This window comes from Clinocottus analis, unplaced genomic scaffold, assembly GCF_023055335.1.
Source record: "Clinocottus analis isolate CAN_PGR_092001 unplaced genomic scaffold, fCliAna1.0.p SCAF_22, whole genome shotgun sequence".
Lineage (NCBI taxonomy): Eukaryota > Metazoa > Chordata > Actinopteri > Perciformes > Cottidae > Clinocottus > Clinocottus analis.
In genome coordinates, this window is record NW_027175954.1 from 2,118,129 (window position 1) to 2,136,733 (window position 18,605).

At 43.3% G+C, this 18,605-nt stretch overlaps 1 protein-coding gene across 1 annotated transcript; it reads right to left on the minus strand.

Moving 5' to 3' along the window:
• Positions 1–4,625: 4,625 nt before the first annotated feature.
• Positions 4,626–17,473, minus strand: ern2 (endoplasmic reticulum to nucleus signaling 2). Its single transcript, XM_068589248.1, has 24 exons — positions 17,178–17,473; positions 16,427–16,544; positions 16,304–16,337; positions 15,877–15,949; positions 15,709–15,781; positions 15,439–15,561; positions 14,881–14,982; positions 13,819–13,878; positions 13,478–13,694; positions 12,501–12,579; positions 12,157–12,307; positions 10,872–11,005; positions 10,419–10,607; positions 10,103–10,244; positions 9,791–9,889; positions 9,596–9,695; positions 9,072–9,261; positions 7,916–8,012; positions 7,514–7,713; positions 6,900–7,047; positions 6,464–6,591; positions 6,059–6,182; positions 5,893–5,960; positions 4,626–5,810 (listed from the first exon to the last, which is right to left on the minus strand). The coding sequence occupies exons 1-24, from the start codon at positions 17,265–17,267 to the stop codon at positions 5,622–5,624; spliced, it is 2,928 nt and encodes a 975-aa protein (XP_068445349.1). The 5' UTR covers positions 17,268–17,473; the 3' UTR covers positions 4,626–5,621.
• Between the last annotated feature and the right edge of the window lie 1,132 nt (positions 17,474–18,605).

Consider the following 18,605-nt stretch of genomic DNA (forward strand, 5'->3'; position numbering starts at 1 on the left):
GGGAGGGAGGAGGGAGAGAGGTCATGTTTCCTCTGTTGAGCCCACTTCCTGTCCTGATCCCAAAATGGAGAGACTGTAAGAACGACATCCCTCCGCCTGCTTCAGTCTCACCCCCCCCCCCCCCTACACACAGACACACAGACACACACAGACACACACATCAGAGAAACCCAAACCAGCCTCCCGCGGTATCCTACAAAGGAGATGAGAGGAAAAAGCAAGGAGCAGAAAAATATATCCCCAGTGGTCTCTGAAACATGAGGAAGCCTTCGTTTATTGAGGCAGAGGGACCCGGGACATTTTGTCCTCACGTTGCACCACAATGTGTGTGTGTGTGTGTGTGTGTTTAATTGACTATACGGTCATTAAAAAGCATGATAGTTGAATTCAACGTGCTTTCCTGACATGTTGATTTTGATTGAAATATTTTATTGTTCATGAAGTGATTTCTTTTTTTTTTTTTTTGTTACTGAAATTAACTTTTTTAATCCTCTTATTTTTAGTTTGTACACCACTTGCTCAAATGTTTCTGTGTGAACAAGCCTTCAATTTAAGATATTGTTTCTACGTGAAATAAATCAAAGTCTTTGGATTTGAAGCTAAAATGTTCACACAACAGAAAACTTGGAAAACAAAGATCACATCTCTCCTCAAACATAAATTGACCAAACAAAGACACGTCACCTGTTTATTTCGTGCTTCCTGCAGGTAGACAAACAACAAAAGTGGGCGTGTCTTGGACATGGCGTCACATGACCCGCCACCCCGTGCTGGTCGTTCTCTTCTGGCAGCTGGACAGTTGGTCGTTGGCTCACAGATGGATTACTTCAGAGTCAGATTCAGCTTTCACAACTTTCACAATCATGCAATTTGACGCCTGATTCTGCTCTTTGTACTTATTTACAATACAAGAGCTAGATATAAAGATGAATATAAAAGAAAGACCAACAAAAAAAAGACATTCAGGAAACATAAAAACAGTCTGAAAGTGATCAGAGAGGGCGAGCAGGAAACAAGACAAACAAACAAAAAGAGAAAAAGTACGAGCGAGCGCAGTACCGAGGCCGCCGTGATCTGCGGCGCCATCTTGGTTTACGTTACTCCTCACAATTGATTCTTACCCATCCAGAGACCTTCAGCTCCATCTTTCTGAGCCAAGTTAAAACAATCGGTGTCAACATTTAGCATCAAAAAGTCAATCCACTCTGCTTTTCAAAGACAAGACCAAAGAAAGTGCCGTCACAATGTAATTACCCCAAAGCGACCATCCAGCGCTCGTAATACCCGATCAGCCAATCAGAATCCACGTAGCCACCACCCAAAACCCCGTAGCAACTTCCCTTTAACGCACAAGACAAATACGAGTCCGACTGACAGTTATACAGAAAAAAAAAGCAACCGCGTTAACTTCTTATCAACACAACCACCCCAAAGGCCGCAGAAATCACCTAGCAACCGCCTCCAAACACACAACGGACCGCCGCAAACAACCGAGCCAGGACTCTGAACGACCACCGGGCAAAACCCGAGTTGGAAACATCCAGCAACGCCACAGCAGCAATGTGGCAATCGCTTGGCAACACGAATCTATTACGCAAGGCCTCGCTGTAACACTAGCCCAACCCGGTTGCTTCGTCAGCACACACACACACACACACACACACACTTAGATGTAGCCTGTACTCTGTATTGATATATTAATAGAGGATTCATAAGCAGTATATTAGAGCTATAACCGGAAGAAGAAATGCATGTTGCCTATACAAAGACTTGAGTGCCACCACCATACTATACCGTATCTGTATACCAGCGTGTGTGTGTGTGTGTGTGTGTGTGTGTGTGTGTGTGTGTGTGTGTGTGTACCAGGTCTCATGACTCTGGTTAAGCTAATGTTTCCCTAAGGCGGTTTTGATTGGACCTACGTCTGAACTCTGATATTTAATAATAAGCCATGTACTCCCTCGGTTTCTGCCCCTGACACACACACACACACACACACACTCACACACACACACACACACACACACACACACACACACACACACACACACACACACACATGGTGGGAGCTAACCAAACGGTTGAATCATATAGTGAAGTATAAACAACTAGTGGCTCATTAGCTGATGATGTGATGACACATCTCTGGCCGCGGGGCCGCCGCGTCATTAAAACGCTTCTGTTTTCCTTCACACTGACAGCGGAATCAACTTTGTGATGTCTGGCATCTAATCGGCTCTGCAGGATGTGTTTTCTCTCTCACTGCAGAGCCTCCGGGGCAGATTGCTTCTTAATGAGCACAACAGATAGAGGACGATAAACACAACTACACATGCATACTTACATAATCGTAAAAACTTTTCCTTCATGCCTCTTTCAACAATTAAATTGAACTTATGTAAACGTTTAATTAAATAGTTAAACCCAGTGTTTGTGCACCTCAACCCCTCCATCTGGTCTAGCTTGACTAGAAAGGCGCGTGTCTCCCTCTGCTGGTGCAACAGGAGCAATGCAGGTGCTCCTGTTGCACATTTTAGTCTTTTTTTTTTGAGATTTTAAGTAACTGTGCCAAACCAGTAATTGTTTGGCACATTTCATTTGATTCAAAAGACATTTTAATCTACAGTGATGCTGCACTTTTTCTCTCAAACTCATCTTCTATCTTGTAACCAAAAGAAAATGAAGTATAAAAGTCATCGTTTGGCCCATTTCATTCCCAGATTTTGTTCATAAACCCTCACAATTCTCTAGTTTTCAGTCACTAAAGAGAGGAAAGACAATTAAATAGAAAATGCCTGAGAAGTGCATCAAATATTACATAAAACACATCAAGTAACCAATCCTCTTTCTGGACACCAAGACGTGATAATAGTGCGGTCGCTTTGGAGCGATGTACTCCTGCGGACTGTTGAGTGAGTCGATCATACATCACGGCTGCACTTACACTCACATGTCAGACCCGTTTAAAGCTAAATTCAACCCTCTGTGTTCCCGTCAGTAAATGTGTCATCACGAGTAAGTCCGACTCTTTTATGGTAACACTGAACAGCACAATGCTGTCCATCAGTTCATGTCTTCCACATGAATTAATGTGTTTTGAGTGACTGCATACATAATAGCAGCTGTGAGAGTCTTTGACATCTGGCTGGCAGGAGGGAACGTGAGGTCAGATTGTGTTAAAACTGTCGTTTCACGTCGCAGAGAAGAAGAAAAAAGATCCAATTCCAAACGTCAAGTCTCGCGTAACGTAATTAATGTCTCAGAGTGCATCATTACTCATGCATCATTTACTCTTTTAATTGCATGCAATCCCCGTTATTCTTACGATTCAACACGACCAGCACGAGGCTTTTCTCTCCACCTGATGAAAACAAACCAGCTGCAATTAGGGGAGAAAACTATACGACATTTAAGACTTTAATTTAGCTCCCGGTTCCCGTTGATCACTGTGAAGTATGAGTTTAATCAAATCTAGTCAATCCTGTGGCAACACCACTGAGACGTGGCTCCAGACAGGAATATATTCTCTTGTGAGTGCAGTGTTTTATGAATCTTTCTCAGGTAATTAATGTTATCCTCCGGGTGCACAGTCGGCTAAAACTAATGGCCTAAACTAAACCAACTAAACCTGCAGGTTGAAAAGAGAAAATGGAGACTTTTTGTCTCATAAGAGAACAAACTGAACAACGTAGAAGTGGATTTTGTGAGCCTGACAGATCATACTCACAGTATTTGTCATCTTACTTGCAGTTGATATCATGATATATTTCCATATTTATGGTCATTTGATGTCATCAATATTGAATTTAATACATTTTAAGCCAGGCTGACATTGTAAATAATAATTAGTTCTTAATGAAAAAATAAAGAAGTTCTCTAAGAGGGACTAATATTCAAATTATTATACAATAATTAATCTTTTGTTCTACAAAGAAGAAGTGGATTTCTCTTTTGTTTCCCTTTAATATCAACAATGTATGACTAGGACAAATGATATTAGTTATCATTTATGAATATTTAACACTAAAAAGATCCAGATGATCTGTTTAAAACATCCACAACTGTCATCATAATATCATAATATTGTTCGAAATCCTGATACTCATACTTCATGTCTTTCCTGCAGTACTTCCCCCCCAGAAAGAAGAAATCTCTCATGTGAGATCATCAAAAGTCGTGTGTTCGTGTTCTGCAGCAATAATGCATGATCTGTGCCTATGAAATAAACATTTAAAGTTTTACTCTCAAGTCTTCATCGCCTCATACGTTGTCACTTTCTTCTTTTCAGTAACGTGAATATTTGTATTGAACCTGGGAACTAGTAATAACTCAGCAAAGCAACAACAAGACCTCGTTCATTCTTTCTTTGGCACACCCAAAGCGTCAGTTTAATTCACTCATTCACAAAAAAGTACAAAAGTTTGGATTCGTCATCATTCATTCTACTGCAGACCAATGGAAACCTTCATCCGGTGGTTGCAGAGAGACGCGTGTGTCTCTGAGAACACTTAGTGTCATTTTGAGAGGAACAAAAAGCTCGAGCAACGCCAACATTCAGGAGCGATACAATATATTGCATTTCTGCTGGAAGTATCAAAAAAAAAAAAGAAAGAAAAGTCAAACGATGCGGTTCTCATTGTCGCTTTATCATCTGCACACAGTCTGGATCAATCAGATATTCCCAGAACTTGGCCACATTTTCACATCTTCATTTGCTGCTGTCAGAGGAAACACGGCTCAGTACAATCTTCAGCTAAAATCGGACGCATATCAAATACATAAAAATAGATTTATTCTATGATAGAAAACCTCGTTAGAGCAACGCTTCATCTTTTATAAAAACCTGCTGTCCAGCGTCTGTGCTCCTCACAGTGCTGTGACAAAGCCAGCGCACCTCCTCTACGGTGTGTGTGTGTGTGCTCTGCATCTATTAATATGTGGACGCCATGAAATCCATTATGTTGTTTTCTTTCATTTTAAATTGATTCAATCAGACGATGAATTGCATTTTCCTTTAGGTTTAGTGTAACAATAAATAGCATTATCTAAGTTTCAGACAAACACATTGTCGCATGTCATACTTGCGCTTAAAAACTTTAAAAAAAAACAACCTTAATGGATCAGTAGAAATTCAATATAATAGTCATAACTATATGTTATCACTCTTGTATAATCACCTGAAACTATTGGCGTAGATTGAGCTCTTCTTATCCTCGACATGGCGTTCATGTTGCACCGCCATGTTTCTACGGTTCTTTAGAGGAAACACATTGACGAACTATTGCATTTAATTCATAAGAAAAGTTCCCATGGAGTTGTGCATTAAGATTAACATTGATTATCATTCATATAAATAATGTGTGCAGCTTTTAGTGGAGGTGTGCACTCTAGAGGGCTTTCTAATTTAACTTTCAAAACCGTATCCTGATCAACAGCTGCAGAAAAATACAATTAATCTATAAAAACAACTCAAGCCATATAAAAACTTTTTCACAGCACTGTACCAAAAAAAAAAAAAAAACAGTGCAGGCTTTACAAAAGCAATAAAGTGGCACTGTTTCTGTTGCTCACAAAAAAAAAAAAGTACATCGGTGTGTGTACAGAGTATATAGTGTGCGGTGTTACTCCTGCTTGGCGTCGGGGGGCAGATAGTAGGGGTGAAACAGTCTCTCGTGGAAGCAGATGTGCAGAGCGGCGTGTGTGTGCAACAGTAACCGTGGGAAGCGCGAGGTGAAGTAGCTGACGAAGCCCTCGGGCAGCTCGCCGAGAGTCTCCTGCACCTCCGGCGGCAACTCGTGGTAGTGATGCTTCTGTAACGCGCCAACACACAGGCGTCAGAGCGGCGCCGCGCGTGTGTGAAATACGTGAAAGTGTTTCGGTGCGCATGCTGACCTTATTCCTCATGGCTCTCAGCAGATCTCTGACCGAGTTTCCTTTATATGTCCTGAACCGCCTCAAGTCTGCAACGCACACAGGGAGAGAGCGCACAGAGCGTCTGATTGGCTGTGCCATCCTGCACAGGTGCACAGAGTGACGCGGTGCCATGTGATGAGCGTACCTGTCTGCAGAGGCACGGATATATGCATCCTCCAGTTGGTTCGAACCACCGCTCTCCCTGCAGTCTCCAGTTTGACCACGATGGGACTGTCTGCCGGTTCCTTCTCTATGCGGTCACTCACGTCCTGCGGACGTGCGCACACACACACACACACACACACACACACACACACGCAATCACAATGTTTATAGACGACCCAGGTAGACACTCAGACCCTTTTTGCTCTGGGTTTATCAGAAAATGGAAGAAATAAAACACCAAATAGGACATTTTAAGCCAGAAGGCTCCAGTGGATCTGTGCCTACATGTATGATGCTACTACTTGTCCATATCAAATACATTTAACCAATCAAGAGAGACACAGCTTGGTTTGTGTCTCCATGTCTCCGGACAGATTCAACACACCTGGAAGAAGAGCAGCTGCTTCTCGGGGCTCCAGAAGAACGGGTGTTTGAGCACGCAGGCGGTGGAGGGCCGCGACGGCGCCTCGGCGCTGATCATTTGCTCGATCAGGTCCTGTGCGATGACGTCGTCTGATTTCGACGGAGAAACAGTAATGTCAGCATATTTTTTGCGATTATTATTACTGCAATGTCTGAAAATTGCATGTGAACTCTAAAAGAAAGCCAGATTATTTGAGGAATTTGTCCTGAGAGACAGCTGTATTTACGAGGCTCACGTCACAGCAAGAAAAACACCCTTAAAACGGAGGATATTTGCAAAGCAGTTGGCTGGTTGAGGAGTGATCGACGAGGCCGGACTTCACTGAACTTTAACTCTGCAGCACCAAAGGGTTTGAACTGAAGCCAGGAAAGACGTCGCGCACAAAGTCCGCTCTCACCGTGTATGTCCTCCATGAAATGTGAGAGTGAATATTCTCCTGACAGGATGTTGACCTGCCGTCTCAATGAATCCCCAAAGGGGTGCTGCCCCCTGCTGACCACGTAGTAGAACACGCAGCCTGCCGAGAAGACGTCCACCGCCGCCGTCTGTGCAGAGAAGAGGAGACACACCGGAGCAGAAAGCAAATACAATGTGTCTGTGAAAATACAAATAGAATACTTTTCTCTACCTAAAATGTTTAAATCATCATTATTATTGTTTTGTCGAGGATTTTTTTTATTTTATTGCACACAAAAAAAAAGACAATACATAGACATAACATCAAGAGGACGACAAAACCGTGAGACGCAAGCCAGCAAGACATCATATAGTCAGTTGTGTGCGTGTGCATGTGTGTGTATTATTTCATCTCGAAAAAGGCACAAAGTATAGATGAGGGCAGATTTATATGCGTGTATGCATGTACAATAAAGACAATATTAAAGTATGTCTCATTCAAATTGGCTAATTAAAGACTAACTCACAGACCATCGAGCTACATATGAACCCGTTTAATCATCAGTTCATGTTTTGAAGTATGCATTACATATGTAATACGAGTGTGCGTGTTACCGGTTTGTTGCCGGGAGTGTCCCGCAGGACTTCGGGGGCGATCCACCCTTCGGTTCCTGGTATCCCCGACCGCAGAGAGAAGCTGCATCGACCGTCTGGGATCTTCTTACAGAGTCCGAAGTCAGAGATGAGCGCCCGGACCCGACCCAGCGCGCTGGGACTAGAGAGGAGGATGTTTCTCGGCTTCAGGTCACGATGGACTGGAGGGGGAGACGACGGAGAGCGAAGAAGAAATAGAGGTTTTTCAGAAAGAGGAAGAGGAGACACAGAGAAAAAAAAAAAAGTAAGTTAAGCAGCACTTAAGTGCCATGTGTTTCTGGGGGGAAATCATTTAGAAACACAAGGTGTGTATATGTACATGTGTAGTCTATGTGTGTGTGAGTGTGTGTGTAGATCTCAGACCTATGTTGAGTGAGTGGAGGTGTGAGAGGCCACACATGGTCTGTCCCAGCAGAGTTATAGGATTCAGCTTAGGAAAGCAAGACGGATCCTCCACGTACTGAAGAGCACAGACAAACAAAACAACATTTTTGTTATTAAAACCAGTGCACACACACACACACACACACTCAAACACAGGTATTTTTAGTTAGTCGGACTCATTCGACTTCTGCTAAGGTTGAACGTGGAGCAGCGCTTTGATGGGAATTGACGTCCCAAAATAGCCATCGACCAATAAGAAAGATGAAGGTCTCATTTGTTTCGGATCTCACAGGTTTGTTTTATGGTTGTGTGGTCCCGTGCTGCAGAAAGAAGATATCAAAAAAAACTACTTGCTCACACTAAATAGACTTCACTGCTCTGTCAAAACTGTAGCAAAGATGCACCGCAGTCTGTCATGTTTCTCATGTTCACCAGGAAAGCAATCACAGGCGGTAAACCAGACTTCTTCGCAGAACAACTTGTCTAACGCACAATCGTCTAGACAAGTCCCCATGGGCTTTCTTCTACTTCCATGCCAAAAAACAAATCAACTGAAAAACTCATTTAAAGAGCCTCCAGTCAGAGGCACTCATTACTTATACATATTAAACAAATCAGAAGAAATATCTACAAAAAACACCAACACTGAGACTCATGAGGGGGACCACACAAAAGAAATAACACAAAAGGAATAACACCACCTGCCACCGGGTTTTGTTTGTTATTTCAACTCACTGACAACATCTGCACATGAATTGTTCACAGTAATGGATTTTATGATTGCTTTGACTTTAGATACATTGTGTGGTGTATATGTGTGTGTGAGTGTGTGTGTGTGTGTGTGTGTTTTTACTTGACCACATAGAGATTAGAAACCGCTGTTGTGGAAGCCAATGGGGATTCGAAAGAGAACAAAAGGAGCAACAGAGCCAACAGGAAACTCTGGAAGATGTCAATCACGTACAGTCTAGACACGCCCACACAGTCTTATTTGCCAGATTACCTGAAAAACACTTGTGTGTGGCTGTTGGGAGCCTTTTAACGGGGTGTCATTTTTAAAAAAGACGTTCAGTGACGGGACGCTAATGACAAACTGCTCGATAACAATAACAGGAAGTCAACCGCCGAGGCCGACCTGTTGCAGGGTGGCGGCGCACAGCTCGATGGCGATGTAAGTGAAGAGGCGGTCTCTCTCTGTGCAGAAGTATCGGATGACGTTCGGGTGAGTGTCCGACTCTCGGAGGAGCTGCACCTCCCGTTCGGCCACCTCGAAACACTCGGGCAGTATTCGCTTCACCGCCACGTGCCGTCCATCAAAATGACCCCTGAAGTCCCCAAAAACAGAGAATATTATCATGCAGAGTACTGTATGTGCATCAGAACAATTTAGTTTATGTAAGAAGTGTTGTTGGTAAACACATGCAGGTTATTTATGCTGTATAATATATTTAACATACTTCTTTTCAGGAAGTATACTGTTACAAGCAGGGCTTATTAGAAATACATTTACTTATAGAAAATAATCCAAGATTCAACATTCAGCTGCCAGAAAACAAAAGGTAGCCAATTAAAAAGGTAATAAACTAATTCTGCATGAATGCTGAGGAATCAATATGATGGATATGTGTGAAAACGCCTGAGAGAAATGTGAAACTTCACCTGAAGACAAAGGTTCCCGCCGTGCCGTGTCCGAGCACCTGAGACGACGTGAAGGAGATTTTACCCACGTGCACCTCCTCGCTGCTTCCTTCTGAGGGACCTAGGAAGGAAGAAGGAAGCGGCGAGATCTTCATTTCCTCTTAGTGCTGAGGCGCAGAAGGAAACAAAAAGTATATTTTGATGTTAAAATGTTACCTGCTGCGGGTTTGATTCCAGCTGTGCCATTTTTGTCGACATCTGAGGTGCTTTGAGTGTGAGGACTCGGCGGGGGGTCGGCTGAAGCGGGCGGAGAGTCTGGATGCAGTGCAGCGAAGAGGAGCTGTATGATTGTGTGTTTCTTTCTTTGTACCCAGTTGGATAATATATTCAAGATTTCTAAGCTTTGAGAAAACCTGCTGCGCCAACACTATTCACTTAATAATCCTCCACTTCTCGAGTGCAATGCAAAGGAAGCGTTGAGCTGGACCCATAGGGCGTTAAATACAGGGAACAAAAAGCGTTACTCACCACTGGAGCGGGTTGCGTCAGTGGAAAGGGTCGCGTCTGAAGAACCCGGGGTCACCGCCTGCATGTTGGTTTGCATGCGCTGCAGACGAGACTCGAAAGCCTCCTCCAGCTGCCTCTGAGCTTTCAGCTGATGAGCTGCGCGCTGGGGGAACACGCACAGACACAGATCACATGAAACGCCGTGAGAAGATGCAGCCCGAGGGATCAGTATTGGACAGCAGCTCCTCTTTGAGAGAGATTTGTAAGATTAGAAAACATTATTGATCATAAAAACACATGCATCCGACCAACAGACGGACATAAAACACAAACTCACAACGGGGTAAGTGAGCGCGAATGCCAGCCATCCTCCCAGCAGCAGCGTCAGAACCGCCAGAGTCAGCCGGTCCTGAGTCATGTAGACAGGCATCACAGCGGCCGGCCTCTGGGCCGGACCCGTTGCCCTCCCGTCGACCCCTCCTCTGCGAGCGCCGGTGTCCCCGTGGCCATCGTCGACTGCCTGGAACTGAAGGACACAACACGACCGCCGGGATTGAGACGCAATGAAATTACAGCGAGGTCCAACGACTTGTTTTTGTCCGCGTCTGTCTTCGTTCTCGTCTGCAAATCAGTTTACAACGAAAGCGGATGATGGAGGGGCATTAAGCAGTTCATTATTGCATCAGTTCTTCGGTCTGTGGAACAGCTGCTGTGATAGACGGTAACAACGTGAAAGGAGAGGATTACGGTCGGATATCGTTGCTGTAATTCACTGACTGCTGTGACTCACGTAGCGCTGGTGGTAGTAGGAGGCCGGCGAGGCAGAAGCTCGAGGGGGGATGACGGCCTCGCCAGAACGCTGCAGGCCCACCGGGAAATCCCTCAGCATGGTGGTGTGAGCCAATGGAGGGAGCTCGTGGTGACCTGAAAACATCCAGATAGAAAGCCTTTAAAGCCATATGTCTGCAGTTAAGCTCTTTTCTCTAGTTATTTAATGTAAGAAATATTTAAGTTTGGAGATAATATTGTGACCTTTCTTCTCACACAGTACACTGCTTCCATGCTGAACACAAAGTGAGAACGATTAAAATGATTTTGATATTTGTCTTATGTCAACATTTAAGATTCTCCCCGAAGATGGAAACTAATTCAATAAAGAGCTTGACATTGAAATAATTGAAGATATGTGGCCGAATGCCCAGAAAACACAATCGTCCTCCACCAAGTCACGGGCCTGGAGAGACTTCTGTTGGAAAAACTTGATTTTATTTTTTTTATCTCTCCCAAACAGAAGTCTAAACAAACTGGAACGCTGCTGCAGGGAACGTGGATACGTCATGCGTGATCACGCTCATGTTTTAGTAGAACCCATCGCCTCAATAACTCTGAGTTTTAGAATCAATATTGGACTTTTCCATGATGAAACCTCTAGGATGCCTCCTGAAGAGCTCCTAAGTGAAAAGGCCAATATAAAACACATATATATTGTCAATATTGTTGACCACATACATCAAAAGAATTGGGACTATATTGAACCAATGATGCCGATATTCTTCTTCTTACTGTATTGTATGAATATTATTGCATGTACCATGTGTGCAATATTTGATTTAGAATTAGACATTTCATTTACTGATCATCCCATTGCCTGTTTTTTTTTGGTGCTATTTTGAGTCATTTATGTATGTGTATTAGCATGTGTAACCAATTGTGTTATTGTATATATATATATATCATAATCATATGTTTTACAATGTGAAAAAATATCATAAATAAAACGTTTCAAAACGAAAATGACCGACAAAGTGCACATTGTCGTTTAAAGTTCACTAATTTTACAAGAAAAACAGAACCATAATAATGACTATATTATGGTTTGTAAACACTTTTTACAGAATAAACATATTCATCGTTTGTTATGGTTCTAAGAAACTTAGTTGAGAAATACAGATAATTGTTTAGTTAGAGCAGACAAACAGCTGCTAAAACGTTTCCATTGCTCCTGGTGTGTGTGTGTGTGTGTGTGTGTGTGTGTGTGTGTGTGTGTGTGTGTGTGTGTGTGTGTGTGTGTGTACCTATTAGCAGCCAGTGGTTTTTCCTGCTGTTAGTGCTTCCTGGTGGATAGCGCACGTCAGTGAACGGAGTGATCTCACACTCCCCTCGCTCGCTGACCGTCACTCCGGCCGTCACCGGTCCCTCGATTCGAGCCAAGGTCAGTCCCCGAGGCTGCCACGACAACAACAACAACAACAACAACAACCACAGAACAGTCGTCAGTGGTCACGAAACAGCAAAAGGTCACATGATCGGTTCCTCTATGTCTGAAACACCTGATCTCATATTGGGAGATCAATAAGGAGACGGAGTGTGTGTGAATGCACTTATGTGGAGAAAAAAAAAAGATGACGTTTAAACTCACCACTAACGAGACTCCATGGTGGACGAGGGAAGTGGAGGCGTAGAGGTGGGAGTCCAACTTTCCTACATAGAGAGTGGGTCTGAAAGAGAAAAGTCAGGTTATTTATTATTCATTAGGATACCTCAAAAATGTACATCATGATTTTAATCAAACAGAATTAATTGATTGGTCTCAGGATCTCGGGATTCCACATTGAAAATGATGATACAGACTATTTATACTCTCTATATCTGTATATTTTTATTTATTTAATCTGTATTCTTCTTTTTTACTGCTAATTTTTTCTTCTTAAATCTTTAATCTGTTTATTACCATTCTACTGTTTATTTAGATTACTTGGTTCTTTTATCTTATTACTTATGACTTGTGAGCAGTGCTACTGTAATCCTGTAATTTCCCCAATGGATTGGGGAAAAAGGATTATCTTACCTTATCTTATTTATTTTCATTACACTATTGCCACTAAAGATACTTTTTAGTGTCTGATTATCTGGCACTTTCCATTAAAACATATTACCAGACACCTCAAACAACAGTTTCACAGTTTTTAACAGCTTATTTTGGTTTCTGTCTGGCGTCAGAGGACGAGTGAGTGTGATATCTAACACAGCCCGAGGGATCCTCACAGAGAAAATAACAGACTCAGCAGTCCTTGGCTTCTTTGATATGTGAAGACACATCTCAGCGTGTCGTCACTGACATCAATTTATTTTAAGTTTGTCGGAGGAAATTGGAAAAGTGTTGAGCTTTGTGAAGGCCGAGAGCCTTTTAGTTACCACTCTGATAAATGACGTTCTCATGCTGAAACGTCGCTGCTCGACTGAACAAAGCGCTCTCTTCTGCTGACATGGATCGTGGTTATCTGGATCGTGGACCACGCCTACTACTCATTATATGAATCATTTCTGTCATATTCATTGAATGTGCTTTGGCGGTTTCTTCCTTTTTTTCACGCGCCTATTCACAATTTCTCTTACACGAGTTGCGCTTGTGCGGTGGCTTGCTCTTTCACAAACTGATAGCTCCACTTCAACGTCGAGTGTGCGTCTTCCTGTTCGTTGGCAGAGGAGAAGGTGAGGAAGCGCAGCGTCTCCATGGCGAGGGAGAGGTGAGGGGCGTGTCTCAGCGAGTCGCCGGAGTACAGGTAGACCCCGACGACGGGCGAGCCGTAGTTCTGACTCCACAAGACGTCCCCTGGAAGACAGAAACACACATCGAAGTCTCTCGAGGAAGAAGAGCTGGACGTAAAGAAGCACAATCAAATTTAAAAAAAGGTGAGCGAATATTCACGTAGCAAGAACCACACACCTCCACCTACCTGTCTCTCTGTCAACGGTCACCACGAGACCGTCTCCACTCGACACGAGATGGGCCATCTCTGGAAGTGCAACAGGCGGGTCGGGTCAGTTTGGGTTGTTTTAAATGGAAATATTAAGCTGGAAAGCACTCACATGGCTCCACCGAGGTTGTTAAATTCTCCACATCTGTCATTTAACTTTAGATGTATACATTTTAAATCTATACCTCAAACAAAATATGTATCAGAATACACTCTGACAGACAATTATGGAAAACATGTTCCAGATTTTTGCTTTATTTGAGTAAGTACTCATGAGCAAATAGAGGGGAAAAAAGCTTCCCTGGAGTCTTGATTTGACTAAAATCCTTTGGCAGATTTTTTTTTTGACATTTTGCCAACAAACAAAACAGGACAGAAAACAACTCCTGGGTGAACATCTAAAGTTAAAGGTGCTAAATCCGATCCTGAGAGCCTCTCGGGGGATGCATGCTCACAGCTAAAAGTGCAAACGGTGCATCTAACGGCAACAGTGCCGACAAAGCAAACTATATTTTCCCTCGGGGAGGGAAACCGGAGGTCGGGTGCTCCGCTTTCTCAGCCACGCCGTCGGTCGGGACGGCGTTATCAGCCGTAAACGCCCTACGAACACAGAGTGGTGATCGACTTGCTGACGCACGCTCACGTGCACGGAAAGCTGCGCGCGGCTATGCAGACAAAGAACAGAGGAGCTCGGGTAACAACTCAAACAACGGGGGACTGACTTCATTCCCTGCTCGGCTAAACTTTACTCCACTATGTCTTTACAGAGAAAATAGTTTGCGGCGATGCTGATGCTCTGAATCCTGTATGGTGGATCTTTAAAGTCAAGCAGGAACTCTACGATGATGTATTCTTTAATTACATGACAGTGCTACTGTAACACTCCTCAAACCTGTTCTTGACATACAGGAACCCAAATGCACGTTTTGTTCCGCTTGCTTGTTAAAAAGCCGGATCTGCCAAAGGTGTCATCAGGTCAAAGTAATCCAGCTGAGTAAGCGAACATGACTGAATGTGTGTGAATGTCCGAGTGAGACGTACTGTAGTCCTGTTTGTCATCGTAAGGCGGAGCAGAGTAATCGTTGTACGTAGCGTTCCAGCGCAGCTCCTGTGTCTTGGTGTCGTACATCGTGACCATGTATTCTGAGGGGGGGGGGGGGATAAAAAGAACAGGTGCTACGTTCAGAAACAGAAATCCATGATGCACGACAATACTGTTAAAAATGTATTAAAAAAATGTTAAACTTTGGGTAAAACACTGCGTTTCTCACTGTTACTTTTTTTAACCAATCCATTCAATCACAGTGGAAGAGGCGCGGGACAAATAGCCGACCATTTGGAGCATGTTGTGGTCTCATTGTGAAGGGTATGCTATTGTTCTTTATTGTTTTATTGTGTCCTCATACCCAAATTGTTCGTAGGGGGATAAACGGCTTGCAAAGCACCACGTTTGTCTCAGGTACAGTTGGCAGCCGCCATATCGGGCGGAGAAGTGAGCCACGCCACTGTGACTTATTCGCTTTAATAGTTGTGTCCTTGGAGGTAACATTCTTCTCAGCGTGGTCACACATAAACTGTTTAATAGTCAGCATGACGTACCCGTGCGTCCAATGTAGAGCAGAGGAGAGTTCGGGCAGATGGATTCGGAGGAGGAGGTGGTCAAACTGGTTTGCTTCTCGCCCGTCTCAGGATCCACCACGAACCACACATCCTGCTTTTTACCTTCGTGAGCACAAAACACACACAGGTAGGTCACATATGTACATACGTCTCATCGGTTTCTTTCACCTCCGACAACCATCTGCCTCAAACACACAACAATAGAGGAGGTTGTGTGTTAAACGGCCTCACGAACACACACTGCCTCACCCGTATAGAGCACGCCGTCAGAGCTCCTGCAGGGAGCCGACTGAACCAGCTCGGGGATGGTGAAGGGCAGTTTCTGTAGGCACATCCGAACAATGGTGTGTGGGGGGTTATACGGTGAAGAATGACACACAAACATACACACTTACACACACACAATGTATTGTTTACCATCAGGCCTTCCTTGTGTTTGCCGCCCAGGACATACAAACTGCCATCATTGGGATCTGGGAGAAAACCCGGCCTAAAGAAACAACATTCAGACAGCAGATCAGTGATTGTTTGAAATATTTAAATTATTATTTACCTCTTTCAGCACGGATACTTTTTCCAATATTGTCCTGATACTTAAGTTTGAGTTAAAATATGTTTTCAAGAAGAAGAAAAAAATGCAGCTGTACAAGCGTGAATAAAATAATGTTGGCAAAATTTTGATTTAAAGCAGGAAATAATAATAATAAGTACACAAGACTACAAATCTGCCTACTTTTGTGACATAAGAGCATTCAATACTATTGCTATAATAATATTACTATTCATTAACAACACTCAGTCCTCTATGTGGATGAGTGCTTCCATGTGTTTGTGCGTCACTCACTCTGTGAGGTAGACAGGTAATTGAATAACGGGGTCTGAAAGAAGTCGAAGAACAATTCAATGAGACACGTTTCAGAATAGATTTAGACATGTAGTAACAGTGTTGACGTCTGTGTGTGTGAACCTTCTCTGAGGGTCCACTTGATGTCCCCCGACTGTTTGGAGACGGCATGCAGACTACCGTCCAGCGTGGAGACAAACAGGAGGGATTCTGGGAGGGTGACAGATCTGACCCCTCCAACCTGATGGGGGAGAGAGAGAGAGAGAGACAGGGAGAGAGAGAGGGGCTTTAAGCTGCTGTCTGACAGTCACTGTGTCATGTATCTGAGATTTCAGCACAGCTGGACTGCAGCTTGTGTGTGGATGTGTTTGTTAGTGGGTGTGTCAGCGCTCTGCTCTCATGATTATACTGTGTTCCTCATTTAGCAGGATATCCTTCTCCAACACTTACACCCAATGCTAAGGAACTTGTGTGTGTGTGTGTGTGTGTGTGTGTGTGTGTGTGTGTGTGTGTGAGTGTGTGTGTGTTCACCACTCCCATATTTACCCACCAACAACTCTGAACAACTCTCTGTGGGCGCAGAGACGCTCAATGCATGCGCGTGCACGTCGATACACGCGCGCGCACACACACACACACACACACACACACAGAAGTAGTATTAACTTTCTTCAGGCAATTTGGACGAAACGTCCTATCATCATATCATGGCAACTTTACTCGAGCCTGAAATAGACACAGAGGCGCAGTGGGATGCCAGACCCTGCTGCGCATAAATAGCAAGACCCATAAGTTTTAACAACAACAACAAACACCCACACGCCCACACACACACACACATACACACACGCACGCACGCACACACAGTTTGTACCTGACACAGCTTGCCTTCCCAGGACAGCAGGAGGAGAGACAGCAGCAGGCGCCCCAGAGCCCCCATGACCCCCAGCACCCTTTGCTTCATGAACAAACGGAGCACTAAAGCTATTGAACTAACAACAGAGGTCGAACTCTCTCTCCATTTCCAGCGCGTGCGTCCATCTGTCAGAAAGTCAGTCAAACATCGCGAAAGCCGCGCGAGTAGTCCACAAACACGGCGGCAGATAGTCTAGCAGCGCCGCTTTAAATCCATAATAACGGCAGAAACACAGCCGTTCGACACATTTCCGTGTTGGGACGGAACCGGTGACGTCGGGACATAACTGTCAAGCAATGAGAGGGGGGCGGGGCCCAACCTTCCCCCCGCCCCCATTTGCCGAGCTACAGGAGTCTCAGCCAATGGGAGGAGAGGTTTGGAACAGAAGGGGGCGGGGCTGTGGAAACGGCTGGAACACGTGGAAAAACAGACAGCAGGACAGTTGTGAACGCAACAACTGCGGCTTTTTGTGCAATAGAAAGTAGTGGAGGGCGTGATTGTTTGTTTTGTTCACTCTCTCTCTACACTCCCTACTGCTCTGGTGGAATGCAGTACGTTTACTTAAGTACTGTGCTTAAGTACTAATTTGAGGTTCTTTAATTGAGTATTTCCATTTTCTGGAACTAGACTTTACACTATTATATTTCTGAGTGCAAACTTTTCTTCCTTGTATGGATACTCATACTTCACTAAAATTTAGAGACAAATGTTGGAGTTTTTCCATTTATTACATTTGTCAGAGAGCTTGAGTTACTTTCATAGTGTCTTTTATAATAAGTTTACGCTCTGTAAGGGTTCATTATAATTAGTGCTTTTACTATTGATACTCGAGTACTTTTTGTTGTAGCCTAATTTTACTTTAAGATGCACTCCAATACTTTTATAAAGTTGTAATACTCACTTAGATTGAATTTTGAATGGTAAAAATGAAATAAATTCTGATATCTTGCTCCAAAAATGCTGGATCCTTAAACCCATAAAGTAGTAGCAGTAGCATATTTTCATTAAAACCTCAATGTCTGGTAAACACCCACATATTTTAATCTGTCTGCCAAAAGTTGCTTTAACCTTTAAAATTTAGAAGTCTCTTGAGATTTTTGTTAGAAATTAGACTTCTCCAAGCCTCCAGTTGATGAAGGTCCTCCACAACTACATAAGACATTATATATATATATATATATATATATATATATATATATATATATATATATATATATATATATATATATATATATATATATATATATATATATATATATATATATATATATATATATATATATATATATAAAGTAGTGGGACAACTTTAGGATAAAGTAAAACAAACAAACAGGTTTATGTTATGTTTATGTGGTACTCCCTGGACTATTAAACAGACCTTACTTA